At 38.9% G+C, this 27,941-nt stretch overlaps 1 protein-coding gene across 3 annotated transcripts in view; it reads right to left on the bottom strand.

Moving 5' to 3' along the window:
* Window positions 1–27,941, bottom strand: part of LRCH3 (leucine rich repeats and calponin homology domain containing 3) — a 62,287-nt gene that overhangs the window by 2,089 nt on the left and 32,257 nt on the right. The window contains exons 6-22 of one of the 3 annotated variants that reach the window (XM_086467789.1): window positions 27,747–27,856; window positions 23,403–23,496; window positions 22,408–22,528; window positions 19,757–19,905; window positions 17,208–17,284; window positions 14,935–15,030; window positions 14,440–14,491; window positions 14,144–14,284; window positions 12,829–12,876; window positions 11,647–11,700; window positions 8,066–8,146; window positions 6,613–6,684; window positions 5,698–5,746; window positions 5,093–5,206; window positions 4,336–4,454; window positions 2,670–2,807; window positions 348–425 (exon numbers count right to left, since the gene is read on the bottom strand). In XM_086467789.1, coding sequence (XP_086323915.1) covers window positions 348–425; window positions 2,670–2,807; window positions 4,336–4,454; window positions 5,093–5,206; window positions 5,698–5,746; window positions 6,613–6,684; window positions 8,066–8,146; window positions 11,647–11,700; window positions 12,829–12,876; window positions 14,144–14,284; window positions 14,440–14,491; window positions 14,935–15,030; window positions 17,208–17,284; window positions 19,757–19,905; window positions 22,408–22,528; window positions 23,403–23,496; window positions 27,747–27,856 — 1,593 coding nt within the window. The remainder of the gene's footprint in view (window positions 1–347; window positions 426–2,669; window positions 2,808–4,335; window positions 4,455–5,092; window positions 5,207–5,697; window positions 5,747–6,612; window positions 6,685–8,065; window positions 8,147–11,646; window positions 11,701–12,828; window positions 12,877–14,143; window positions 14,285–14,439; window positions 14,492–14,934; window positions 15,031–17,207; window positions 17,285–19,756; window positions 19,906–22,407; window positions 22,529–23,402; window positions 23,497–27,746; window positions 27,857–27,941) is intronic. The other 2 variants (XM_086467790.1, XM_086467791.1) reach the window with 2 other exon arrangements.

Genomic DNA, 27,941 nt, shown 5'->3' with positions numbered 1-27,941 from the left:
TTTATCCCACTTTTAAGCTGTCAAATATCTAACCTTAAGAAAACAGAATTGTTTTTAATAGAAATACCTTGCAGTTCTAAAGGCAGACTCAAACTGCATCGGCCATTATGAATTTGAGGCACAACAGCAAGTGAATCAGACCTCTGATAAACTGTACCTGACTTCATTTTCACTGGAAGACAATGCAAGGTAAGTCCGATCTATACTGGAAGACATAGCTTATACCTCGGCCTTCTAAACTTTTCACCATTTTGCTTTCATCCAATCTTTCAAAGGTGTTTTAATTTTCTGACGCATCATACAAAACTGCACCCGGAACATCTCATCAGGACAGCAGAAACACGTACCTGAGGCACTCCAATCCTCCTGCAAGCTTCCAAGAAGTTCTCCACGTTTCGTCTGCATTTTGCCATTGTGAGTTTAGGCTGCAAAGAAGTAAAGGAGGCAGGTGTACAGTGCTCTTAATTGGCAGGATTTTAAAACATCTTTATTTTTTATTTAAATAAAACTCTTAATAAAACTCTCTGCCAAAAACTTACCACACTGACATAAGCTTGTCTAATTCAAAGCAGGCTCTGTTGAAGTTTGCTTTTCTTTAGAAAAGCAAACCCAAATGTCAAAGCTATTTTATGAAAAATTAATTTACGAATGCTGGATGTTTTTAAAAAAAGACAATTCTAAGTTGTGCAGTATTTATATATGAGGTGATATGTAAAACTGGGTAACACTTTTAGTGACTACAGCATGATGATTTTTAAAATTTTGGATGAAACACAATGCATGCCTTCCACGCTGTGATTTCAGAGCAATTCCATGATATGAAGCAATCTGGAGTCTATTCTGGATTACTACAATACAAAACCATATAAATATGAAACCATATTTCAATTAACAAAGAGGAAAAAAAAATGAAGGCTCGATGAAACGAGAAAATAATGGAAGAAAACTGGAACTGAAGCTTGCTGCTTGTAAGCCTCTTGTAGCTGTGTTTGATGTAGCTGTTTGAATTGCACTCGGTGGCATTTTTTCAAGCAAGCTTTTTCCTACAGCTAGCTTTCACACCTCTACGTAGACATACCACAGCACAGGCTCTGTCTTGTTTCTATTCTTGAAGCTTATTCTTTTCTGGTTAAAGCAACACAAGCTTCCTGCTCCTCTGAACAAGCTGCCCACAGCCCGTGCAGTAGCAGGCAGTGCCCTCTGCGCGTTCAATACTCTTCCATGGGTGGAGGGGTTTCTGCTCTGTCCCGCAGCGTGCCGTATTTCCCCACCAAGAAAGCACGTTAAGGGCTAGCGCCGACTTCTTGCTCCCGAAGGATGAAGGGAATACAAAGATCACATTGTGACTGAGGAATGACGTGATGCCTCTTCTGCTCCTGGAGCCATGCAGCTCAAGGCTGCCTCTTCCTTGGGATTCATATGACAAAGCCATGACTTAATTCCTAACGCAGAATATTCAACAGCACATAAAACCAGGCCATTGAAAAGATATTCTGGGTGATGCCAGCCTTCTGAGCAGCAGCTGTATGCCTTTTCTCTCAACGACTCCAGTCTGCCTAAAATGTTGGCGTGTCCGCTTCAATTGCTCTCAAAATACTGAAGACCTCTGCACGCTCGCATTAAGTCCAAGGGAAAGGAACCACAATGATATAGTAGGCAGCCCTGTAAATGCCAGTTCAAATTCCAACCAACACAAAGCCTGACTTCAAAATAAGGAAAAGCAAACACAACACGCATGTTTGAACTCCTTCCCCCAGGAACAATCCTCAGTGTTCTCCCCTTATTCGTACGATTTAAAGGTGCGGAACAAGCAATCCACCTGTCCACACTACTTTTAAGAGTTGACTCTAAATCTGTTCACGGAACTTTCCGACTTCCACAAACAGAGATTAGGTAAACAAATGTCATTATTTCACAGCTCTTGACCGTTCTCTAATTCTGTGCTTTCCCTATGTGATACACAGCAATGCACCTAGAAATAGATCGCCTTCACTGCTTTCCAGAATCACTGCAGTTAGGCAGGGCAAGAGAAAACTTCAGAAATTTTCAGACTTCTCTGTGTGCTTCCTTCCTCGCTCTGAACAGTCCCCAAATACAACCACCTTTTTTCTGATTATCACAAAGGTACAGCTGGATTTGTTTTGTTCCAGGAGATGCTGTTCTCCAAGTAGTTTCAGCGTGCTCTGCTAAAATTTCTAAGCAAAGGAATTTGTAGTGCTGTAAAGTGGACACAGGAACCAACTTGGCTTCTCTGCCTGTTGTCACCGTCTTGTGCAGTGGGATCCTAAACATTGTAGAGAATGTTGTACTTCCCTGCTATCTGTTTTCCTGAACTTGTCAGACCTTCTGGTCTTTTGAAATATCCTATTTCAGTTTTCATGCTGAACTGTCTCTTATTTCAGTAGTTTTCACGTTAACATAGGGAGGACTTCAAAGTGTTAACACTTTCTTCCCATCTGTGTTAGACGTAACTTCATTTAAATGAAAAAAAACCCAGCTATAATTTCTGTTAATGACAATATAGGCTCTTTTTAGACAGAACAGATGGTTATTTTCTGTCATGTATGTTCACAGAGGAGAATGCTGGATTTAGCATTTGTCTGGATTATAGGGCTTTATTGGATGTTATTCTGGACACCTATCAAAGACTACCATTATCGCATACTTACAACAGCAGGTGAGGGGACATGAATGCTGGGAACAGATCGGGGACGCACGTGATTAGCTAAATGGCACAGAACAACACCATCGGTGAGAGCTGCTCCAAGATCACTGGGCAACGACACCTTCAACCGTGATTCTATATTCTGTAGAAAAACGAACATGGATACACCAAAAGTTTAAGAGCTGGTTTCCTCCACCCGTTTCATTCTGCAGAACACTTTATAAGAGGCAGAGCGCTTGCATTACAACTCTCTGTCCATCCTCGTGACGCTTCCCAACAGCTGTCTGGGTAACAGCAAGGCAAGCTCTGCGCACTATTGTGGCCCAGAGCTCACCACAGTCTGGGAGCAATTGAGTTCAACGATGAACAGTTTTCACTTTACAGCACAGAGGACTAATACAATCATTATTTAAAAATTAGGGAAATCAGGGTCTAGGAACACTACTCCTAATCCTACATATTCTCAGAGAATGGTTCTGCTAAGGAAAGTGAAAATAATTGTCTTTGTGGGCTGGAGGACAACAAAGTTAACAAAAGTCAAGACAACATATTTTCCTGTAAAGAAAAACCTGAACTACTTGGCATACATAGTTTTAAAAAGAGAGGTAGATAGCATTTGCGTAAGGGAATGAATAAAAATTCAATTCAGGCTTTTAATCTTATTTCAAACGCTTTGCGAATTTCACTGAGCTGTTATGCTGCACCCACATTCTAAAGTATTAAAAAAAAAGATTTAAGCTTACATGGGAAGCAGAACTAGAGACAGACTACGCACAAAACATTGAGAGAACAGAAGAGAGGCTCTGCAAACAGCACCAAGTTTTGTCTTGTTTTATTTAAGATAACTTTCTCCTTTTAGAGAAAGGAGATTGTCCTCACTTTAAAATTTACGAAGAGAAGGAATTCTCTGTCTATCTGGGATGCTTATGCCTTTTAAAATCAGCTTAAACAAGCAGCAATTCTTATTCTTGGGAAAGTTCTAACAATTAGAGGACCTCAAGGGATCCCTTCATGCTCTCCAGAAACAAGCCTGGGGCAAAGCAGAGCAGTACCTTAATGCCACGTGGCATTTTCAATATTCTTGTGTATTGTCATTGTGCCCAGGCATAAACCAGGAGCGTGGAGGCCCTAAACAGACGAAACGCACAAGCGTAAGGAATTCTGGTGCCTCAGATGTTCTGCGCTGAACTAAGGATGAGGCAAGAATCACCAGATGGATCCAGAGCACGCAAGGAAACCATGCTGTCAGCATTACTGGCAGCAGTCCCCGCACTCAGTCTGCTTTTCCGTGGGCTTTACAGCAAAGAGGAGTTCTTAAAAAGAGATTAAAAGGAAGACGGTGAGGCAACTTCCCAGGGAGCTCCTTACAAGTGTGAAGGCTGGTAAGGAAGAAAGCAAGCACGCTTTCATTTTAGAAGCGGAGATCACTGGACTCTCAGAAGCAGGAGTCAGCAAAGTTTATTTTACAGAGTTTGAGGCTGACTTTATCCATCACAAAACCCAAAGTGAACACCTCTGCATCCATCTCAAAGAACCACTTAGACTGTACAATGACATTTAATTCAGGTCAACTCTGCACCATATTGGTCCAAAACACGAGGACAGAATCAGCAGGGCGCACGCGATGCGTTTACTCAGACACCCACATACTGGCTCCTGGCAGCGCTCACCTTACGTAGCTGCTCTATTAGCTCCAGCTCCTCCTCTCGCTGTTTGGAGTTCTGTCTCACTCTAGGGTCTGCAGAACCGTTAGCAGGAGACAAGGCACGGGTAGAAGATGAAGTAACAGCTAAAAAAGCAGCAGGAAGGAAAGAAAGTCACTGAGAACTGCTTGGCTGACTGTCCTTCACTGCCGTGCTGCACACGCACACACAAAGTTCCAGAATGGGGACAGCGCATTCCTTTTCACAAATCCGCTTCCTTCATTTGATTATTAATCAAAGTAACGATCTACTAGTCTAAATGAGGTGGCTTTAACACATTTTCCTTTCTGTTTAGATTCTGTTCTTCCCGCTGAATAATAATAATTATTCACAAAGGAGAAGTTTTGCTGGATGGAGCATGTTGAAACAGTTCAGTCTTTCTACAGAAATTGCAATGTTGTTATGTGCTACTGTGCAATGCAAAATTTATCAAGCTGCCCTCACCAGTTGTTGAAGGCTTTTGTGGTATTTCCTTGGTATCTTTTTACGTTCTCTTTAGAAAGAAGAAATTCTTACGTTTCCACAAATACGACAAAAGAGTATTTGACAGTTCTAAATAAAAATTGCTCATTCGCAAAGTATTTAATGTCATGTGTCTACAAATGGAACTCTAAAAGTAGTTTGATGATAATGACCTGAAGTAACAGCACAGTGCAAAGCCTCACTAATGCAGATGTCAACGTAACGTAGCAAAACCAGCTAGTTTCTGAGCTATACAACCTACCTTTGTTTGCTTCATCCCTGACAGCTGCTCGGAAAAGGAAACTCTCAGGTCGCTGGGAAGGGTTTCTATAGGAAGGCGGGGCTGCATGGCCAGGATATGGAGGGGAAAGGTGGACTAAACAAATGTGGAAAGGCACAGGAAAGGAAAGGAGGAAGAAGGAAACGGTTAGAGTTTAAATAGGAAATGGGTTCAGCAATGTGGTAATTAAAAAGAACAAACCAAAAATTTTAACACAAGAATGACAAAATAAGTCACAGCCATGCATGATAAAAGCACAGGGCAGGAAAGGGCACTTCCAAGGACATTTGCATGCAAAGCACATTCCACATACCAATTCCAACAACTGTTTGAATGCATCTGTGTGCCAAAGCCTGTAGGAAGGCCTAAACGAGCCAAACCCTACGTTCTGCCTGAGGACATGCTTCACTCCTGTTGTCCCTTCCCGCATGTGTTTCTAAGGGGACCCAAATAACCGGGTAAACTCTCAAACGCAGCAGTGCCACATACAGAGACGGGAACATATGCTCTCTTCTCTTCATAGTACAAATAAGCAAACAGGCATTTTGATGTCATTTTCCACAAATTTTTCTTCCTTTCCCTGTTACCTGTCTGAGTGGTAGGTGAGCCGGGGGAGATGGTAGATCTGTCATCACTCTGTGGACAAAAAAGCAGAAGAGTATAAATGGTCCTAATCCAAAAAAGCTGTGTTTTAAAAAAGGCTCCATCCATCTAAATGTGTTTCAGAAAAAAAACAGAAATGTGAAAAAAAATTGTATGCTGTTCCCCAAGTCTCATCTCTGCAGAAAGTGACAGGTTTTTTCTTTTGCAGAAATGACACAATTCTTTTTTCTGAGGAAAAAGAATGATGAAACAGCACGGACTGTGCAATGACAGGTCTTTGTTTACTCTTCCTTCCAACCAACACTTTGAAAGTATTCTTTGCAAAGGGACTCAGAAAAACAGGTAATTAAGTAACATGCAGAACTCATGTTACAGCAGCCTGATAAGGACACACCTCTTTGATACCTTTGCTAATGCAAAACTGCTATTTACTGAACATCGCTCTCCCCAGTGAAGCACACCGGTTTTATTACAGTGCTCAAGCAGACCGATGATTTTTTGTGATGAATGCATTCAGTATAGCACTTTCCACAGAAGAGAAAAGAAATCTAGGAAATCTGTATTCAAAAGTAAGCTGGTAAAGAGTACAACAAGGGTACTTTTGATGAACTCAACTTGGTCAAGAGTAAATGATCTTGTACAGAAAAAGCAACATCAAAGACAATCAAGAACCCCTCGGAGCAGAGACTAGTTACCGTGTTTTGATCGCTTAGGCCTCCTGTAGACACTGCCCGAAGCTAAGATGAGGTAATATGTGCTACAGTTTCATCAGGTAAATCAGATTCATACCCTACCTGAACTTTTGATTAGAAGCTGACAGACTAACACCTGCTAAAACAGATGTGCAGATCCAAGAGTTTTTGTTGGCTTTACTGGTGAATGATAATAGCGAGAGATACCTTGACAGGACTGAAGGTAGAGGCATTAGGCAGGGTGGTAGCACAGCTTTCTTGGTTCAACACTGAGAGTGACTGAATGCAGAAAGAAAGAGAAGGCAGTAGCAGTGTTAGCAAACGGCTGACACGTCATGCACAAAGGTGGATGCAGCAGACAAGTTAAAAAGGAAGAGGTGATCACGATCACGTTCTCAGAAACACTCCACAGGCAACAGATACGTACTTATTTGCTGAACCACAGTTAAAGCCATCCTATGCTCCTGAACTTTATGGCTCATAAGCTTGGGAGGTGCAACGCTTCTTTTACACACAACACAGTGGCATTAAAAGCCGAAGCCAGAACAGTAAGTGAGGTAAAAGCTTCTGTAGTAACACCTATGCCATCAGACAATAGGAAATTTTACCCTACAACAGTTCATTCTGAGCCACTATTCAAAATACATAGCTTTCTTGTTAATGTATCAAGTATGTTAGGAATTTCTAGTAAGTTATTTTCCTATCGACTTTGTAAAATCAGAGAAACCCACACCTAAGGGGCTCAAGAATACACACTTAGTGTCTGCCACAAACACCTAATGCTGACCCTTGTGAATGACACACAAAGTAAATAAGGTTCCGTGGGTGGAATGTAGCTCACCGGGAAGATGTCAGTGTGAAGATTTACAGCACTGTCACACAGTGCAGTCGAATTTCAATTATAACCAATAGCAAAATCAACCAAATAAACAACTTTTCATGTTTATAGAACAGGAGCTCCAGCATGCCAATCTGTCACTGACACGTGATCTAGAAGGTCAAATTCTGTGTCTTACTGAAAGCACAATCAAAATATTAATGTTTGAGGACTGAATGGCTCAAGAATGAATCTGTACTTTCTGAGACAGCATCCCAATAGCGAAGTGGCAGTTCAGCACAGGAAAAGAGCACTGAATGACACCTAGAAACTCTACAGATGCCAATGACACACTTGGGAGTGTTAGTATTTAAAACTATGCGCAACATTCTGCCACTTCAGGCCAGTACGGCCAGGAAGGACTAGAAGGAGAGGTTATACTCGGGGCAAGCCTTAAATACAAACTTCTTTAGGCCCTGTACAGACTTCACAGCTGATCCTCAAGACAGCCGCCTCTTTCTCCACAGCAGTGGAGAGCAAAAATCGTGGGTTTCTTTTTTTTTTGTTGTTGTTGTTGTTGTTGTTTTAAAGAGTTTCAAAATATCACTTGACTTAAGCAAAACATTAGCTAGTATATGAGAACAGTAAAATAAAACAGAAGTAGGTGGTCTGTAACATCAATGTAACTGTTTTTTCCGGTATGAAAAGAGCAAGACAACCTTGATGCAGACTAACAAGAACTCATCACAATCCACGTGCCCAGCAGTGGGCGAAGGGAAGGGGAACACGGCACACCACAGGGTAGGACAACCACAACAGCAACACACACTGCATGCTCTTCACCTGTTTGCGAGTCCCTGGCCGCCTTTTAATGGTATTGGTGTTATTGTCAATCTCAAACACAAAGAGAGGCTCAAAGCCATTCTGTCAGGGATAGCAAGGAAAGAAAGGGAGGGAAGAAAGGAAGAAGTGAGGCAAAGAACAACTGCAAGAAAAAGTAGCCACAATACAAAAGGAATCAGGATGCTGCAATTCAGACTTACAACACCCTACTGCACATGCTGCAACTAGCCTCTAGGTCCAGCACTGAAGTCAGAGAGATCTCCCTGTGCCAGAAACAACTGTAGATACAGGACTGCCAAGGCAGAGCCCAACCAGAACTCTGCACCAACCAAATAAGGATATTTTAAGGAAATTTGATTACTAAACGTTTGAATACACAAATGGATGCCAATGGTCTGAGAGAAAACTCCAGGGGACAAGTTAGCATAATTCAAGCCCTGCTTACTTTACCCATACCATTATTATTTGTAACACACTGGTGCCTAAAAGCCTTAATTTAAAATGTTTCAGAGATCCCACGTGCCAACAGTAACACGATGGCCTCAGGCCATGCTTGAGACCACAAGAGAACACAACGCAATGAAAGGAGCACAAGGCAGCAATGACACAAAGGTTATGAAGGAAGAGGTCACACCAGCTGCCTGATGCTTATCGAGTATGTCACGGGCTTCACAACAGAGAAACTGAGCGGCAGTTTGCGAGGATTTTTTTGTTTGGTTGGTTTTTTCCTTCCATAGTACTCACCTTGTAAGGGACAGTATGGGAGAAAACAAGAAGATATTCGGGGAAAAAATGAGATTTATAAGCAATCAAGTCTGAAATCATTAGCCAAGTCTGAAGCCTTGATACTATCTCAACAAGTAATCTCAGCTGAACAAATGGGACTACCCTTGTGAGAACAGCAAGCAGGATATGACTAACCTAAAACCTGAGGTATGCAGCACATTTTCTCAGGGGCCAGTGATGACATTTCTTCAGCAATATTTTACTTAGTCTGGCTATTACAAGTCAACACAAAGAAATCCACCACAGTGTGCAATGAACTACTACAGCCAAACTCCACTTCTTATCACAGGTACGTAGAAGAAACGTACAACTAGACTGAACTATTAACATTCATAGAAAGTATGGGAAGTAATTTTGTGAGTGCAAACAGACTGCCCTGAAATTGTTTACAAACAGAAGGAAACGGTCAGAGTAACCTGTGCAATGTGAATACATTTTAATTTTAATTAGTGATGAAAGACAACAAGGAGAGGACCAAAAGAAACATGATGTAAGATTTAAAAAGGAGATTCACCACTACATTTTGGGTTTAAGAAAATTTTTGTTAAAGCAGTAACAATACCAGAAGAGGGAAATAGTAAAATAAAAGAAAGGTCACTCGCTTTCTAGCTACATGTTAGACTTACTACTTTTTTAATCTTTTCCTTACATCTGAGCTGAAAACATTGTTTGGAGCAAAAGAAAAGCAACTGCTCAGTTTAGAGAGCTCTGACGTAATGAGGGAAATGCTGAACAAAAGATCTTTCACTATACCTGTATGTAATATTCTCCTCTATTCCCATACCATAAAGCTAAAACAATCAGTGGAAAATCTAGCAGAACTTTTATTTTTTTTTTATTAACCTGTCCGCAACTTTTTTTTTTTTTAATTAACCTGTTCAATGTCCAAAAGCTTTGTAAGGTAAAGTTTACATTACTGCATGCAGTCTTTGTGCAGAGAAAGAAAAAGACAAAGAGGAAACTATGTAAATGGAAAATGTGTACTGAAAACTGCCATTAGTGAATGGCGTATTGCTATGAAATAGCCTCTATACTTTGCCAGAGGAAAAAAACCAAACATCCTGAGAAATTAGACCTAGCTAAATTTCAGATCCTTAAGAACAGCAAAAATGTCACATGAAATGCAACAGAATCTAAAAAGGTAAAAGCTATTTCAACCCTCAGGACAGACTTTTTTTTTTTTTTTTTTTTAAAGCAAACTAATGAACATTTCCCTGTTGTTGAACAAGTTTTTACCATACCCAACACATTTGTGGAAACAAAAATGCTACAAATTCATGAGCTAGCATGGGCTTACAATAATTGCCAGAAACAGCTGCCCTGGCATATGTCATCATTAGACACAGTGTGTATTTCCACTACAAAACAGAGCTGCAGATCATACTTCAGCAGTTCAGAAAACCCAGCACTTCAGCACAGTTTAGTGCTGCTGAAAAAAGCAAGGAATCAAAAGAAAAACGAACAGAGAAATGATTGCTTTCAAATCTAGTTCAATCTCTTCCTACCAGCCTGTCTGCTTTTTGTGAAGTGCAAGGGTGTGACTTGGTTACAAAGGAAACAAACAAACAGCAATGGAAGCCAATTTCAAAATAATTTCTGAAAATTCCAAGTCATGTAATGTAAAATTCTATATATTAATGTACAACAAAAGTCGCGGGGTCACACCATCAAAAAGAAATGGGGTCCTTACAGGTATCTTTAAAAACATTCCAAAGATTAATTCGCTGACAAAGAGTATCAACACTTAACCCAAACCACTGCTATTCTCCTGTGTTTTCGTATTTAGATAATAAGAAACATTTTTATATGCTGATTGTGATTTCTCTAAACAGGCACATGCATGATCATCACTAAATCTCTCTGTAGTATTACAAGCTTTCTTTTTCTCCCACACAGTGCTAGTCATATGAAAGCTGGAAAACCAAAAACTCTGCATAAAGAGACAGTAAGTCTCCTGACCAATATGTTCTGGAGGGAGATATTCTAACCAAGAGCACTGCCTAAAGAAAATTTAGGCAGATAACAGAAGAACGTGAATTAAGAAAATAAATCCCAGGCATGCAGTCATGCAACAGCAGGCAAACCAGGTGTATTTTTTCTTTTATCGACATAGATTATGGCATTAATTATATTCTTTAATTATACTACATCACGAAGGAAGAAATAGCATAAAACATGAATTAAGCACAGAAATGTTTTTATTTCTGCTAAGTGTTCAAAACAGATTATTTCTAAGACATCTTCATCGATAAACCATAAAAACGTATGAAGAATATTGCATGATTTGCAGCATTCACATGTAGAACAGTTTTCCCTGTGCTATGATACGGTTACCAAGATACTAAGTGTTTCTAATCACCATGTGCAGGACACAGACAAGTTGAAGGCTGTACTCAAAGCATTAAAATTGCTTACTTGACACTGAAGAGCACATCAGTTAGGAAGCAAGCCAAATGGAGAAGAAATCAAACCAGAACAACTAGAGGTGGATTTTTAATTTTAGAAGCTGTTCTTCACCATCAGTAATTTTCTTCTGCTCTCAGCAAAAGATGAGCTTTAATTATTTTGTGGAAAACCACCACTATATTATTAACAAATGGCTGACAGTACCAGTATCAACATATTCATAATATTGCAGTTCACAGCTAAGCTACTTTTCAAAGAAGATGGTCATGTTTTATGCTATTTAGATTAGCTCTACAACAGTTGGTCTAATCTGAGACAATCATAACATGTTGTTATTTCTATGCTCTAGAATCTGCCACATAACAAGGCCATTACGTGCAGGATCTTACCACTAACAAGGCACTATCATCAGTATGCTGAGACCTTCTGGATGGAAAGGGACACTGGGAGGTGGGAGAGATGCAGTAATGTCAGAAACACACAGAATGGCAGCAACACACATGAACAGACAGACATTTTGGAACACGTACTACTTGTTTATAGCATTGTGAGGCTTTTTTAAAAAAATCCATAAAGTATGTGTAACTCTGTATGAATACACAGCCACATGACCCATGAATTATAGCATATTCATATTACTTAAGGAATCAATTATTCTGCTTTCTGTGTTGTCTCAAGCAAATACAGACAACTATGTATTCACAGTTCTTACTGTGGTAGAACAAAGGACCCTTTAAAAGAATAAATTAAGAACAGAAGAACAGTAAGAAGGAAAAGGAGCAAAAACTATTTCAATTACCCCATGTTTCACCAATCCTCTAACAAAAAAAGAGTTAGTTGGAAAATGCTGCTAAAGAACTATTTATATTCATTATATTACTGAAAGTTTTGATCTGATTAATACTGCCAAGTGAATTATCTTCCTCTGGAGGAAAGTGGGGATGGCAAGCAGTGGAAGAGCTATTACTATGCAGAAATCGGATGCAGAGAGTGAACAGATGTCATTGGCTCAACTCTATATGTTCTAGAAGACTGAGCCCTGTATGATTTGTGTTTCCTACTGACTTTCAGGTTTTGATTATAAAACTACACTAGAATAAAACTTTTTAAAAAATTATTTATTTCTTTTTCTGATAGCCCTCAAAATTGTAATGCTTAATCTTTCTGGGATAACTAGCGATTTAACAATAGGAAACTGGGAGAAAACTGATCAATGGAGGATGACTAGAGCACAGTAACTTATCTGAATACTTCTGTTGGAAAGTAAACTGTACTGCTCGCAAGGAGGCTTAAAATGGAACACGAAATGTGTTTTCTGTATACAACACAGAAAACATAAAAGAAACAGTAAAACACCATACTCGGACAGGCAATCTACACGAATGGGAGGAAATATCAGACTGGTCTCATAAGCAAAACAAAACCCAATGCAAGGCTTAAAAATAAGTGTGAAAAAACTATGCTATAACCCAGTCCTGGAGAGTTCTCCACAATTAGGAAAATATCTCTGATGGAGAGAGCTAAGAACTCAGGTGCTGACAACCCCAGTAATACTCTTATTGGACTCTTACCTCACTATCCAGAGGGCTTTGCTTCTGAGGACTTAAGGACGCTTTTTGCTATAGAAAAAGGGAAAAATGAAAAACCAGTTTAAAGGAATGTAACAGAGAAACCAAAGCTCAGAACAAACCAGCTTAATTCATAACTGTTTTAAAACACAAGAAGTCCTAGTTTTTAAATAAAAAAAAGCATTGGGGAAATGTCAAGCTTCCACTGAGCTGAAACTTCACTGATATTATTAGTAAAAAACCCGCCCTTATTCCATACAAAACAAAAAACCCCAAATGGTTTTTGCCTATTAAAGATGCATAATAAACCCAAAATACAACCCAAGGGAGGAATTTAATTGCTGAGAATAAAGTGCTCATGAATAACAAAGGCAACAGAAGAAAAAAAACCACCAAAACTGAAAACCCCAAAAGGCTCATCAATGAACAAAATGCATCCTAAATATCTAAAGCCTTTAATTGAAAGACTGAGCCGAATCTTTAATAAATGCAGCTTTTCTACAAAACACTGCCAGAGGCCTGAGATTAGCTGGTGCTAATGAGAAGCCTAGTTTCAGGCAGCTAAAAACCTTTTTCTAAACTAACTTTATACATTGCATAAATGCAATAAAACATTCTTTTCCTCTTTGCAAACCACCCTAAGCCCAAAATATTAACCGTAACATTTCTTAAATTTGTGATGACAAGACTTGGGTAGCTCACCAGAGCAGTAAACAGTAAAATAAATTTAAGTCAACCAGCACACAAACAAGTTTGCATGTTAAGCAGCAGACTACTTCATAGTGACTGCAGTGGAAGAGAAAGCGAAGGCAGTGTCCATGAAGTATCTGATGTACCATAAATTTGCAGCCATACTTTACCTGGAGGTAACTTATTCACGCACCATAAAATACCAAAATAGATCAGGCAACATTATCATCTTGTGTGTACAACTGGTTTCTTCTCTGCAAAATTTGTCTTCAAATTTAAATTGCTTCTACACCTTCTCAAATAAAGACCCCTTCTTTCCTATACCAATCCTGTCACATCCATGCAAACGAAAAATTGAGAGAACGAGGTGGACTTTGTAAGGACAGAATTCTTTGCAACAATCATATATTGGGTAAATCTCTTCTGTCTTCCTCCTCAGTTCCAGTTTTGTCTATGCTAAGCTACAGCACCAACACTGAATGTATTTAAATGCTTTTTCTCCATTTTCTTTACAAAGTGCCACGCATACCCCAGAGCATAACGTACAAGTATCAATGACCTTGGCAATTAATTGTTATTAAGGGAGTCAGAAAAGACAAAGTATCAAGTAGGTACTAAAAGGAGGTACCTTAACAAAGTCAAGGACAGCTTCTCTCTGAATCTGTTTTGTTCTCATCCTCTCCTCCTCGTACTGAAGTGCTGCTAGCTGGGCCTCCCGGCGGGTACGCTCTATGTGCCTGCGGTGCAGCTCTGGCTCTGTATTAGGCACCTGAAACAAAACAGCGACCCAGGCTGTAAGGACAGAGCTGCACAGGGTGACACAGATGGGTTATGGAGAAACAGTCCATGTCTTATGGCTAAGATCAGTTTGGTTTTGCATCAAACTCATCCAAAAGAATAAAATAGCAGAGTTCAGCGTGTTACCTGGCTGTGGGGACTTGATAGAGAGAGAAAGTAGGGTGAATCAGCCGGGGGTCTGACAAATGGAAAAACAGAGAGTAAGTATACTTTTTATTTTAAATATAAATGAATTTTCATACATGAGTTGTCAGTGACACACAACTGTCACATCAAATCAGAAGAGTAACTGTTTAGTAAGCAAAGCTGTTAAACCAACCGCTGTGATAACCATTTAACTCATTATGCATGACAAGTTTTGTGCAGTCATTTTTATTTCTTCTGCTGAATTGTGATAAAATTTCTCTACAGCTCAAGAGGTACCAATGGGATTGCACATTTGGCCTATTACATTGAGATAAACAGTACTTTATACCCATTCTCTAAGAGCTCGTTAAGTATCCAATCCTGGAACTTTTCAGATGATCTTCATTTAGAGGAACAGCTGGCTACTATGGTTATTTGGGGGTGGGATGGAAATAAAATTAGTATCAGTAGAAACGATATGTTTCTTTTCCCTACCTCTCTGTCCTGTCCACATAACTCCTTAGTACTTGGTGATGCTCTCTGTCCTGCATCAAATTTAGAGTTTCTGGTCTTCGTAATTCATCAGTATCCCTGCAGGTAAACACCAGGTGGAAGGGGGATTGGCCACTAATGCATATAAACTACTGTCAGATGAATTCGTCTCTAGATTACAGCTGGTTTTTTTAAGAGTAATTGCCCATACAATTAGCTTCAGATAACCAGAAAGGTGAAATTTAGGATGACTAAAAGAAATCACATTGCGATACCAAGTCAGACCACAACTACTGCAGTTCATACTTAAATAAACATAACTTGCTTAATTAACAATGATTTCAAAATATAACAAGATGGAATCTCTCTTTTAAGACTACATTCTGATTGCTGTAGGCCTTACTCTGCTCTGGAAAGAACAGAATTATTTCTGAACATTAGCACCCTCTGATATTTTCAGAACCAATCTGCTCACTTCACCAATCAACTGATGGCTTCCTGTCAGTGATAGAAGCCATGAAGTCACAAGGTAAACAATAACTAATCTGTCTCCTATCCATTGAACCAACAATAAAAGAGAAATTTTGCAGTCCATTCTTTGCCAGAAGGCAGCTGCTAGCACTGAAACAATTCCCAAGGTCCACAGTTTACAGCGTGTTCCCTGCCATGTTGCTGCCTAGAAAGCAAGCTGATGGAAATTGAGTAGCTTGCTCTTGACAGCCTAGACTCTGCAGCCTTTGCTCCTGGGGCAACTAAGGAAGAGAGACACACTTACCAACGCATTTCCAAAAAATGTCAGTCCTGCTGCCTGTGTGTAGACTTATTACCTATTCTGCACGGAGAAGCTTAAGAGATATGGAAGACCCATGTGCTACAGGTCTCCTCTGTTACTTAAATTAGCACTGATGCACACGACAGATCCATTACTGTGGTGTTTTGAACGGACAGGACTGGGTTCAACCGAGTGCCAAGAAGCTTATTCAGGCCAGAGTACACACAGCTTTGCTGCATCAGGAATGCACCACAGCCTGTCCAGAGGCACAACCTGTATTTACTGAACTGAATCAACTAATGTAAGTACTCTCGAGATGAAGTCTGCATTACATCCAGCTCTAAGAGTTTTAATGGCTCCAGCATGCTGAAGAAAAAAAAAAAACAAAGGCTGCCTGCCAAGGCATTTGCACAGAATTACTGTGGAAGCAGTTTACAGCTTGTGGTTGCACAAATGAAATATTTGACTAATACAAGCTTAAAATACAAAAAAATTACTCATTGTCATATGGCTGTTTTTACACAATAACAATGACCCGTTTTTAGTGCCTCATTTAAGAATTTCACTCTACTGCAGCGTAATATGAATAAGATACAATTAATTTAGATCACTGATTAACTACTTCTGCACGAAGATCTGCTGCCATCCTTGAGTTACATTTTGAAAACACTGGATACCCTAGTGAGCTACAATTTCCTTTATCATTAAAATCTGCCTCTGTGAACGGAAGCTCTCTCCTGGCTAACTAGCCTTCTCTTATTTCCTTCAGATATGTCATGGAATCCAGTGTCTGTGAAGTCTAATTATTTCCATGTTGATCACAAATGTTCAAATAAAAATAAAAAATAATAATAAAAAATCAGTCCTTCAAACCAAGAGGACTCACTTTATTTGGGGAGAACACATCAGGCTGCTATATTATTTTATGCCTTACCTGTAGATGCTACAGGATAAGGAAAGTGGACATATGCTGAAGGAGTTACCCTCCTTTATATCAGTACAGCTACTCTATCAGCACATTCACTGTACATTTCAAAATGCCTATTAAAATGTTGTTAAAACTCTGGAAAAAATTTACACACTGTTTCATTTTCTCTTTCAATACCATTTTAGAATGCCATTAAAAATTAATTTCTACTGACAGCATAAGTAATGATGTACAGCTAGCAGTTATCTTTTTTTTTTTTTTGCACATTCACTTTCACTCCACAGAATACTGAAATGCTTCAATGGCATATTAAAGGTTCTACCAATTTTGATTTTAGTTCCATTAGTAAGAAGCCATTCGCTTGGTTATCTTCTGTTCTTTTAACTAGGCACTGGCCATTGCCATTATTAGAATAGAAATTCCTAGTCTGGAGCAATAATGTATAACTAAAGTGCCATCCACGTTTCTGGTGAAGCAACAGAAAACAATGCCATTTTCTAAATACATTCAGTAAATACACAACTCTGCATTCATCATGAAACTCTGGATAATATTACTCTTACGACATATTCTTACCTGTTTTGATGCAAATATCGTCTTGTATCCTCTGTTCTCTGAAATTCTCTGATGGATACAGGCTTTACTGGTGAGCCCTAAGCAAAGTAACACAGAAGACTAAGTTAGCAACTTATTCAGAAAACTACACATTAATGTCAAATAATCTCTTTGTAGACCAGCATTTCTAACTACTGGTATTCAAAATACCTGATAAAGAGCCACAAAACACAACTCGGGGATGTTAATTTCCAACTAGGTAAACTCCCTTTTATTTTTTTCCTCCAATTTAAATAAACTTTAGTTTCAAGATTAAATATGCCTACTGATAAATTTAACAGTTTAAAAACCTCTGCTATTAAGAATCGCACAGAGATGTACACGTAGGTAGAAAATAATTTATGTCAGTTAGAAGAAATTAGTTAAGCTCTGAAGAATGTATATACAATGTATATACCAGTGTACAGCAATGCAGTCTGGATTCTCAGAAATATGTGATACAATAGCTGATGGTCTTTTATGATGACCTAAAGACAAGTCAGAGAGGGACTAAGAAAGCAAAATAGGGGATGAATGAAAACACCTCAGGCTTAATTTGAGCTATGAAATCATTTATTCCATTGGGAACAGAGAACAAGAAAACATATTGCCCTTGGCGTTATTTTAAAACTTTTACTGACACCCATTAATGTAGGAAAACGGAGACTTTTCAAGATTAACTTGTCAATTTTCACTCATGCCTATATGCATGTGGCCATATTGCATCCAGTTAGCTTTCCTAAGCAGTACCGTATTTTGGATTGTCTTTTTAGAAAAACTACTGTTTCAGGTAAAAGTAAACAGTTTCATTTTTATGAATAGATAGATCCCTACGAACAGCTTTTTTTGATGTTGATCAACGCCGTTTCACCACCTACAGCAAAGAGTCCTTAGGTTGTATTGCCAAGAGTCTCCTTTTCTGACTTCTGCTCTTGTGTCTATGCTTCAAGTGGCATCAGTTTTTGTGACCTGATATTGAATTTATGAGATTTGCAAAATGAATGCACCTCTCATATCCGTGTCACTGATTTTAACACAGTAAACAGTAACAAAGTGGACAAAATGGGGACCAGACTCCTACACGAATACTAAAGATCCACTTTTTAAATTTCCTTTCTTTCTTCAAAGAACAAATACATTTCTGCTTCAAAACACACTAAACTTTGAAAGGACACGTTTGAATTGCAGCACAATAGGTACTCTTTAAGCTTATCAACCACAAAGATTTTCTCATGCAGTATGTGCAGTGAGACAGTGAACTGCGTAGCTGTGTACACAGGTATTAATTAAGACTGACAGAACACACAGAAGGAAACATTATGTAGCTGAAAATCTGGATTATTTCTGAGGACACTCTCCAAAAGTGTAGCACCCAAATGACTTAACAGGGAACAGTTTTCTCCACGTGTTCACAGCGGTGGCTGCTACAACTGGAACAAAGGCACCTTCCAGTTTTGGCAATCCATACAGTTTCAAAGCAACTCTACTGAATTTTATTAAAGTGCACACTAATTCTTGCACAGCTAGAAAGCAATGAAATGACATGTGCTAAAGAAAAGTGACAGTAACTTTACTGGAATCGTTGCCCTTGTCTGCACCAGGACATCATTAGGATATAGGAAGCAATCAATAAAAGCAGCTGCTACCAGGACAGTATATGCTAAATTTGCTTCTCTTTATTTCCCTTTTTTCTGTGAGAGAACACAGGGTAATATACAGAGTTACTCACACCCGTTTCTAGACATCTGTAAAGAGACGTCAGGAGAACTTTCTAACCTGTCTAGCAACAATTTTACTTACTGTTCATTCAACTGCATACTGTTACCGACTGAGAACAGTTTCATGCCAGGTTTATCTGAAACCACAGATACTGTGTTTTTTGTTCAGAAAGGTGACTATATACGTATCCAAGTCTGTACTTGTGGGTTCAGAGCCTTGCTCAACAGTAAGAAATTGTTCTCTGCAAAGAGCAGGCTTTCTGAAAAGTCTGAACATTTAAGTTAGTCTAAAGTTACAGTAGATGCTCAAGACGTTGAGTTTACTGGCAAATAACTTATAATCAACATGAACAGCCAAATTAATGGAGTTGCAGAATTCCCGTATGAAATCTTTACACTGATAACAGTCAACATTTTTCCCTTGAGAAAGCCAGTAAACGTTAACAATTTTCTATATATCACCAATTACTGGTGAGAAACATCAATTTCAATGTTTTTTGAAGACAGCCGTCCTTTGGAAAAACCATTTAGTTCACATATGCCTAGAGCACAGGCTTGCAAGAACCCACATGACAGGAAAACAGTGTGGCTGCTTTAGACTTATTCCGCCTATCCCAAAGGGCACTTGGGAGCAGCTTAATGCTCCAGCTCTGACTCTCCACAAAGAACAACACTGTGCTCTTCCCCCAGATCAGACCTTTTTTTTTAAATTAGAAAAACCGAAAGAAAACCTCTGAGGACAAGAAGCATCACTACCATCACAAAGGCTTTCCTGGGGTGTATGAATTTAATTAATTTAAGTAAAAGCACCACCTCATTAGAGATTCGCCGCTGGTCAATATACGCCATGAATTGTGAGCTGAGGCTGTCTGAGTCCATGCACTTCGGTTGCCTCACCTCTTCCTCCTCCTCTTCTGTGGCACAGCTATCAATGTAGTCGATCTGATCAAGATCATGTTCCACTTGACATACATACACAGAGAAGACAACCATAATTAGATAACCAACAGGAGAGGAAAAAAAACAACAAAAAAGCAATGTCAGGAACTAAGGCCCCACAATTTTTCTTTCATCTGGGAAAACTCAGCCTAAAAGCTCTTGGATTTTGCCAGGCCCACTAACATTTGTTAAACTTCAAATTTTGAAATAATGATAAAGTTCATGCTTTTTAAAAAGCAACGAGAAACATGTTATCAGGAATGTAGTTTTATATTGCTGGCTGCAGATAGTTTTGCAGTGACTGAACAAGTAAATAGTGTGATTTTTTTCAATACCGAAAACTATCTATCAAAATCTGTCCGCTAGCGCCAAGACTGTACAATGATTTGTGGACATTTTGAATAATTTCTCTTGGTTCTAAATCATCTGTTGGAAAAATTAGAACGGATATGACAGATATTATTTTTACTGCTACAACAACAAAACAGAGGGCAGCATGTCTAAGTTATGTGGATGCAAATGCAATAAATATAAAAAGCGTACATGGAAGTAACAAAGGATAATACAGAAAGCAACAAAACCCTCTAAACAATATAAATGCATCCGTAGTTCTATTTTAAAAAGAGGAATGAAAAAAAGAAATTACGAACCAGTGCAATGAGAGGAGGAAAAGCACAGTTTGGCTAGTATCGATTTTGCCTTGTGTGGGCAGTATTATGTAGGGCAATTTTTTCACTTGTCACTGCTTTTACACATTCTGCCCAGCGATTCTGAGAGTCATGACATTGAGCAAACTACCGTGGGGAAAAATACTGTGCTGGGGATGCAGGGAAAAGCAATAAGGTCCCTTTCTGAGCACTAGAACTTTCTTTTTCTTAAAACTCTCCTCAAACTTGCTCCAGACTCTCTTGCAGACATTCTTTTTCTACTCCCCCGCCCCTTTCCTGCTTGTCTCAAACAGACTTCTCTTTGCCTCACCACACAATCTAGCAACTGTTACTGCCAAAGCCACCTCCTCTGCTACTACAACCATCCAAAACAGCATTCCTATGTACTTTGGCTTAAATCTCCTCAGTTTCAAATCTTAAAAAAACTCCACCAAACCAAACCTCCCCTTCTTTCCAGCCTTGCTTATTAAACTTAAATAACAACAACACCACAGTAGAAGGTGAAAGACATTAGTATCTGTGTTTGGAACAGAAAATTGGAAAGGATCTCCTGGATCACCAACAGCCCTGTGCTATGGCTTGTGCCCCTCTCAGATCCTCCTACTCATGAACTGACCATGCTCCATCTTAAAAGACTAGTGAGGCATTTCGAAAACCTTGGTGTACAAAAATCCAAAGAACAAAATAAAGTTAGTCTTGGAGGTGGAGCTGGCAGCACTGCCTGTTATTAAGGCTGCTCAGAGCTTCCCATGACACTATGTCTTCAATTCTTCTACTTAGCCAAAATTTAACTGTTTGAACTGAATTTTTTGTCCGTTAACGTGTAAAAGAGCGTAAGTCAACCAAAAAGTTTCACATATTTCTAGAAGGTGGCAAAGAAAACAAAATATTGTGGCAGACAAGAGTAAGACCAAGAAAAGAAGATGGGAAAAGATGAAGAGGGGGAAGTAGAGGGAAGAGAGAAGAAAAAGTGGGAGTTAGGCACAGAAGATTAAAAGTAGTTGGGAAGAGCGACACTCGGGGGATAAGAATTGGAGCCATTTGGGGAAAAGGAAAACGGAGTAGCTGAGAAAGATGAAAAATTAATCAAAGTAGACACAGATGAGATCTAACAACAAGTAGTGCAGAAAAGCGGAGAAGAGGGAATGACTGAAAAAAACAAACCTGGAAGAATGCTAACATTGGGACATATAAACAAAGAGAGACAATAGTAGCAGCAGATTTTTGGAAGTTAAGGTGGAGAAAGACTGCAGAGATCAGGAAACATGGAATGCGCTGCAACCTCTTGAACAAGTATGAGGGTGCTACTGCAAGGCTGCAGGACAACCAGTTGAGAAGGTGCAAAAAAGCAATGTCGCTCACAAGGACCAGTCCCTCCTAAATGTCTTACACATTTGGATTAAAACCCAAGACTGCTGAACAAGGCACTTTTGCTACTTGGAAATATGAAATTCCCTGACAAAATTGCTCATCCTGTTCCGACAGCAGTTGGCACAGAGCACTGACAATTTACTACTGCTGTAAATTTTCCCCAGTAGCTCAAGCAGTGCAACTCCACGCACTGAAATTCAAGATTCCAAAATACTGTTTGAAACAGTTGGAGACTTCAACATAGGACATATACAGAAGCTGAAATATGTTTCCCAGATAATCTGGATTCTGATGCTACTGGATTTTGCCTTGTAACATTCTTAATACAACAGCGTTTTTACACTGTTCACACAACTGTGTTTTTGAATAATTCCACCTAGATCTTCCCCTTTTTTTCCTCTTTAGTCAACCTACTATTTATAGCAAATATTCTGGAACTTTAATAATGATGAGAATAAATATTGTTAGCCAAAGATCACTATTTACCTCCACCATTAGTTACGACTGCGCTCCCTCGGTTTTCCTGATACTGACTTTCTCTTCGCAGTCTCTGCTCTTTAGTGATCTCTGCCACACGTAACGGGAGATCTGAGAACTCATCTGTCGGCTTTAGAAAACAAACAGCAAAGTGAACAAACACTTTTATTTAGAAATATCATCATGTAAGCTATAACCTCTTGATTTGTGTTTTTACTTCAACTGTCCTGTTTTGCACCTACAAAACACTAACATAAAGTGAAATACAGCTACAGTGTATTGTTTTGAAAAAACCATATATTTAAGCTTTCTTAAAAAGACCATATTGCCTACAGTTTTGTTTGCACTATCTGCAAGTGCTTTAAAACATCCCAGGATGGAAACTCCTAGAAACTTCTCAAAAACAAAGCCAGGAGTGCAAGCAGGTGTACAGAGTATAGCTCACTGAAACACTTCAAGTCTTGGCTACTGTGTTTTCCCAAGAGGAAAAGGGAGCTTCCTCCTGGGAAAAATAAGTGACAGACTCCTTGCTAAGAGATCCCATTTTCCTGCTTCTAAATGGCAAACAGATTTAACATTTGAAACAAGTTGCAAAGAAAGAACACAAAACTTCCATCTGATTTTTGAAGCTTAATTTTCACGTTTAGGTTTATTTTATTGAAACAAGTACTCATGAGTAATTGCAGTTGACTCAACGTTGTAATATGATACAGTCACAAGCTTTTTTTAAAATTAGGAACCTCATTTTTTGTCATCTTTTATGCTCCAGTAAATTAATCCATCATGCACTGTTTTATACATTTCTGTTACACCTCAAACTTTGTGTCCATCCCATATAAAATTATGCTTGTTTTTCTCCCATAAAACAAAAGTAATTTTGGCTCAAGGCAACTTGCATACTAGCATAGACAAGTTACCTATTGAATATGCTTCCAGGAGGAGACTTATTAGTCCTCTTTCCTGTACAATACTGCACCCAACAAAAATAAAGCTGCAACACTTACTTCATTCCCTGACCATCTTTTGTCTCCGCTGTCCACACTGTTGAAGCCAGAATCAAGTGCTCCATATGGACGACCGGAATAGAGCTCCTCATGGCTGTCAAATACACAGTTTTAGTTACTGTAATATAAACACCACCAAAAACTTCCCAGCTATTAGAGATAAAAGCAGAATAAGCCACCAAGCACAGTTGCAGCATGTTCACAAGCTCAGTGTATTAGAAGGCATCGCTCTGCATTTGCCACGTAGAACAAGAGACACACGCTTACAACTCCATACTTGTCAGTCAGCTGTCCATCCACCACCCTAGCATTTTAAGAGCTAATCTAATCCAAAGTCTATATCCATGCTTCAAACATTTCCCAAGCAGAAATTATGACAAACTGCAAAGTGGTCTCTTATTTCACTGTTTAACAAGACAAACTTTCCTTTTCCGCTACTCATACATTTTGATTGAAAACCACTGTCCCACAAACTTTTTCATACGTAAGTATAAACCCCTGCAAAAGTGCTAAAAATACAGAATGTGCTACTTCTACAGAAAAGTATGCAGGATGTATTACATAACTACCTTCTGTATCATAATTACTTACCTAAGAAACTGCAGTAAGCTGGACAGTATTTCAAATACTTCTCAAAATAATAAAAGTAGAAGCACAGTTTTCATCTACAGAGCCTGATTTTGCCAATGACATGTCTAGACAAAGGCATTAGACATGTGCCTAGTGTTACAATACATATAACCAAACAGTTATACAGTTCTGCTCTAAAATTTCTGGGCTTAGAAACTACGTAATTCAGCAGTACAGCCATCACAGATGTCAAGTCTGGCAACTGCTGCAGATAGCTCCAGTAAAAGAGACAATGGGACTTGTCTGATCCACTGCAGATGGCATTTCACAATGGCTCAACTGTCCTACTGGCACTCGATGCCCCAGGGAGAACTGCAGCAGTAATTACTACATAATACACAAGGAAGAACGAATTTCACAAAGCTAATTGCTTCACCCCATCATAACTAAATTGCAGGTCACTTGCTCACTGGTATTGCTCTCAAGTTGTTGCTCCCTCTGAAATCCCTCTTTTAGGAACTACTTATTTTCAAATTACTCATTTTAATTTATCATCATTATTCATGCAGCACCATATGCATGCATGGGATTTCGTAGAACACTGACAGACTATTATCCTGGGCTATTTAAATTTTCAGAGAGACATAAACCAGCAAAAAAGTAAGAGGAGAGATGGAGTGCTACAGATGAGGAATGTTAGGCTATACATATGCTTCTATGCAGATGTACAACAGAAGACAAGCTCTTGTATTTGCATGGCGTTTTGATTAACTCAAAAGAGTTCCACCTTTATGGCCCTGTATTCGAACAAAAAAGATCATCTGCATACTAAAACCCTAAAAAGAAAAAAGGGGAAAGAAAAAACAACTCCCTCCTTTTGGGTGGAGAAGAAAAAAGAATGACCATGCAATTGCCCAGTGCAGTTACAGTACTATTAACTCAAATCACTGACAACAGAACCATACTCACACTAACAGTTCACAGGACTTAAATACTGGATTTAAAACAAAGAGAAAAGAAAAATCCATCTGCAGTATAATTCCATTTTAAGTGCATCAGTATTTTCAGAATCTCCTGAGAACCCTGTTGTAAGTTGAACAATTACTGCAAATTGAAGAGCATCAAAATGACTATATGGCTGTATCTCAAAAATGGAGAAGTATTTTGATACAGATTTTCTTCTTTTAGCCTTCCTTCTCAATTAGAGATTTTGAAAAGCTATACATCTAACACTAAGGTTATCTGCAAGCTCAAAAATTCACAATCACTGCTCCTAGGACTCTTCTTTTTAACGTGAAAGCTGCTTTCTGTCTCCCCAACTCTCACATCTAAAACCAGCTGTTCCAGGCTGCACGCTTTACACGTTTATAATCATGCAACGGCCATCCTGAAATCAGCTGAGACTTAAGATTTTTATTCCTTCCTGGCCAACAAGCTACAAGGACTAACAATTAAGCATTTGGATAGATCAGAGGATTTTGGGGCAACTACAACTTACCCAGGAAGCTACGTAAGGCTTGAAATCAAAGAATGAGAAGCTGAACGCCTGGTAAGGCCAACAGCCAATGGAAAGACAATACTTGCCAACATTTCAAAGATGCAGCTCCAAAGCCACACTAAAACACATATTTTTACCTCCTGTAAGAAAGAACAGTTGCCCAGGCTCCAGAATATCCACTACACTGGTTCATGCATGAGTCCTTCATAATTTAATCCTTCTAACTCCAGACTATACCAGTCTGCCTCAGGGCCAAAAGAATTGCTACCCAGCTTCGACAGTTCTGCCTCCTCTGAATCACATTCACTCCAGCACCAGCCTCAGCTGCTCTGAACATCAGTGTTGCAAATAAGAGACTGGCTGCAGCAGATCAAAACTTGCTGTAAGATAAATTTCACATAGCTTATGTTTAGAAAAGGACTGTAACATACAAGATCTCACTTTGGTAAGACAGTTTGATATTTGATATAATTTGACAAGGCTAAAACAAATAATTAGCTGCACTAGAACCTCCAAACCACACTTTCTGCCATAATGTTTCAGAGTATCTTGTTTTATTAGCAGTATTAATGACTCTGTTATTAAGAAGTGATTGATAAGAGTGAACTGACAGCACAACTCAAAATTCCTTGAACTTCAAAAGTCTCTGCTACTCAGTTTCCATTCTTAACCCCCAGGGTATTTCACCTAGCTTACTGGATAAAACAGCAATGAAGTCCAGGTGTACTGACTGGCACCTTATTTCTACTGGTCACCTTTCAAGGTAACAATCATAAAGCTCTTGTGACTTGCCTGGAAATATTAACTATATTGTAGTTGAATGAGTTTATTTCTGTTATCCCAAGTTCCAGAAGAATATAACAACTCAGGATCCTCTCTTCCACTGAATCATTCTACCATTTTCTCCTAATATGTTCTCTGATCCATGGACAATTCTTCCACAGGTACATGAAGACAGGAGGAATCACCTGCAACACTAAATGCCCTAAATAGCACAGGAACAACAAATAATTCTATCACCAACTTTTATCTCCTCTTGGGGATGGAAATACAGCTAACGGAAAGCCAGCTGAAGCTCATTTCATATGGCTGAATGTGGAAGCAACTCTAGAGAAAGCGTCCTCAACCAGTTCTGCACTTGTTTTTACATTCGTAATTCCAAGCTACGATTAAAATATCTTCTCATTTCACAAAAACAATTAATGAAAACTTCCATAGTAATATACAACTAGAGACAACAATAAATCAGTAAGCACAAAGCCCATTGATTTTGTTGGAACTTCAAACCATGCTAGAGATAAAGATCATGACATTTTATCATTTAGAGCCTTTTCTTTTCAGTGACAGTATTATGCAGAAACTGTCTGTAACAACTTACACTCTAGGAAACTGAGTAACACTCATAATATGCTCATATGTTGATCTCATCTAGAAAAATAATTTAAGACACTCAGCGCTGATGAGGAATCACTCAGTCCCTTATGCAAATTCTTCTTCACAAACCTGACTCATGATGATTTATTGTGAGGCCCTCCGATTCGTGTTTTATTGCCGCTAAGACAGCTGTACGTCCTTTAGCATTACTCCTCCACACCTTATCACCACCTTCCAAGATGACTGAGATATTTTCTTTTTTTATATTTAGTTTCATACTTCACTGACTCCTTTTCTTCTATATCATGTAACAGAAATAAATCTTAACTCCTGCTTTTCTCTAGACATCTTAATTTAGCAGCTGATACGGCTGACTGTTCCAATATTTGTGTTACAACGCTAAGCAACAGTGGCCAAGTGAACGTTTGCCAAGAACAACAGTTTACTAATGGGGTGGAGATCAGCATTTACACCTGCGGTTTGAGCACAGCAGTTATAAAATTCTGTACAAAACATTAAAAATCACAGCAGGGATATACTTCAGTAAGTATGTGGAAAATATTAAGATCTTATAAACTGAACACACATGGTATCAACATGAGAACACGCCCCTGTACTATGAAGACATCAACACTCCCTTCTCACTGTAGATCAACTCTAACACTGCCTTTCATACAGTACTGCCCAGGTTTTCTTCTGAACTGCTCCCCCCTTCTTATATAGTGGTACCTTGCTAGAATGCACCGAGATAACAGAAATCATACTCTTCAAAGCCACCTCCGTCAATGAACGTACCAAAGAACAATCCTTGGATCTGTTTGTTTTTTTTTTTAAAAACACAAGATTGACAAATTTTTCCTGAATGTCATCAAAAGTAGGAACTTGGATTGTGCCAAACTTACCAAGATCCAAATCCCATGGGTCTCCTATCATAATCGGGCAAGTCTGGAGCTATCTTGCACGCTTCTATGTTCAGGTATTTAAATATGTGATTTTTTCCTTTTATACATATCTTAAAAAAATTTACAAAAAAATAGTAAGTATAATTTGACAATACATTTTCAAAGTACTCTACAGACATTTAACCTATAGTTGAG

Source organism: Leptosomus discolor, chromosome 7, assembly GCF_034619465.1.
Source record: "Leptosomus discolor isolate bLepDis1 chromosome 7, bLepDis1.hap2, whole genome shotgun sequence".
Classification (NCBI taxonomy): Eukaryota; Metazoa; Chordata; class Aves; order Leptosomiformes; family Leptosomidae; genus Leptosomus; species Leptosomus discolor.
The sequence above is the reverse complement of the archived record's forward strand: the minus strand, read 5'-3'. Positions and strand labels throughout refer to the sequence as shown.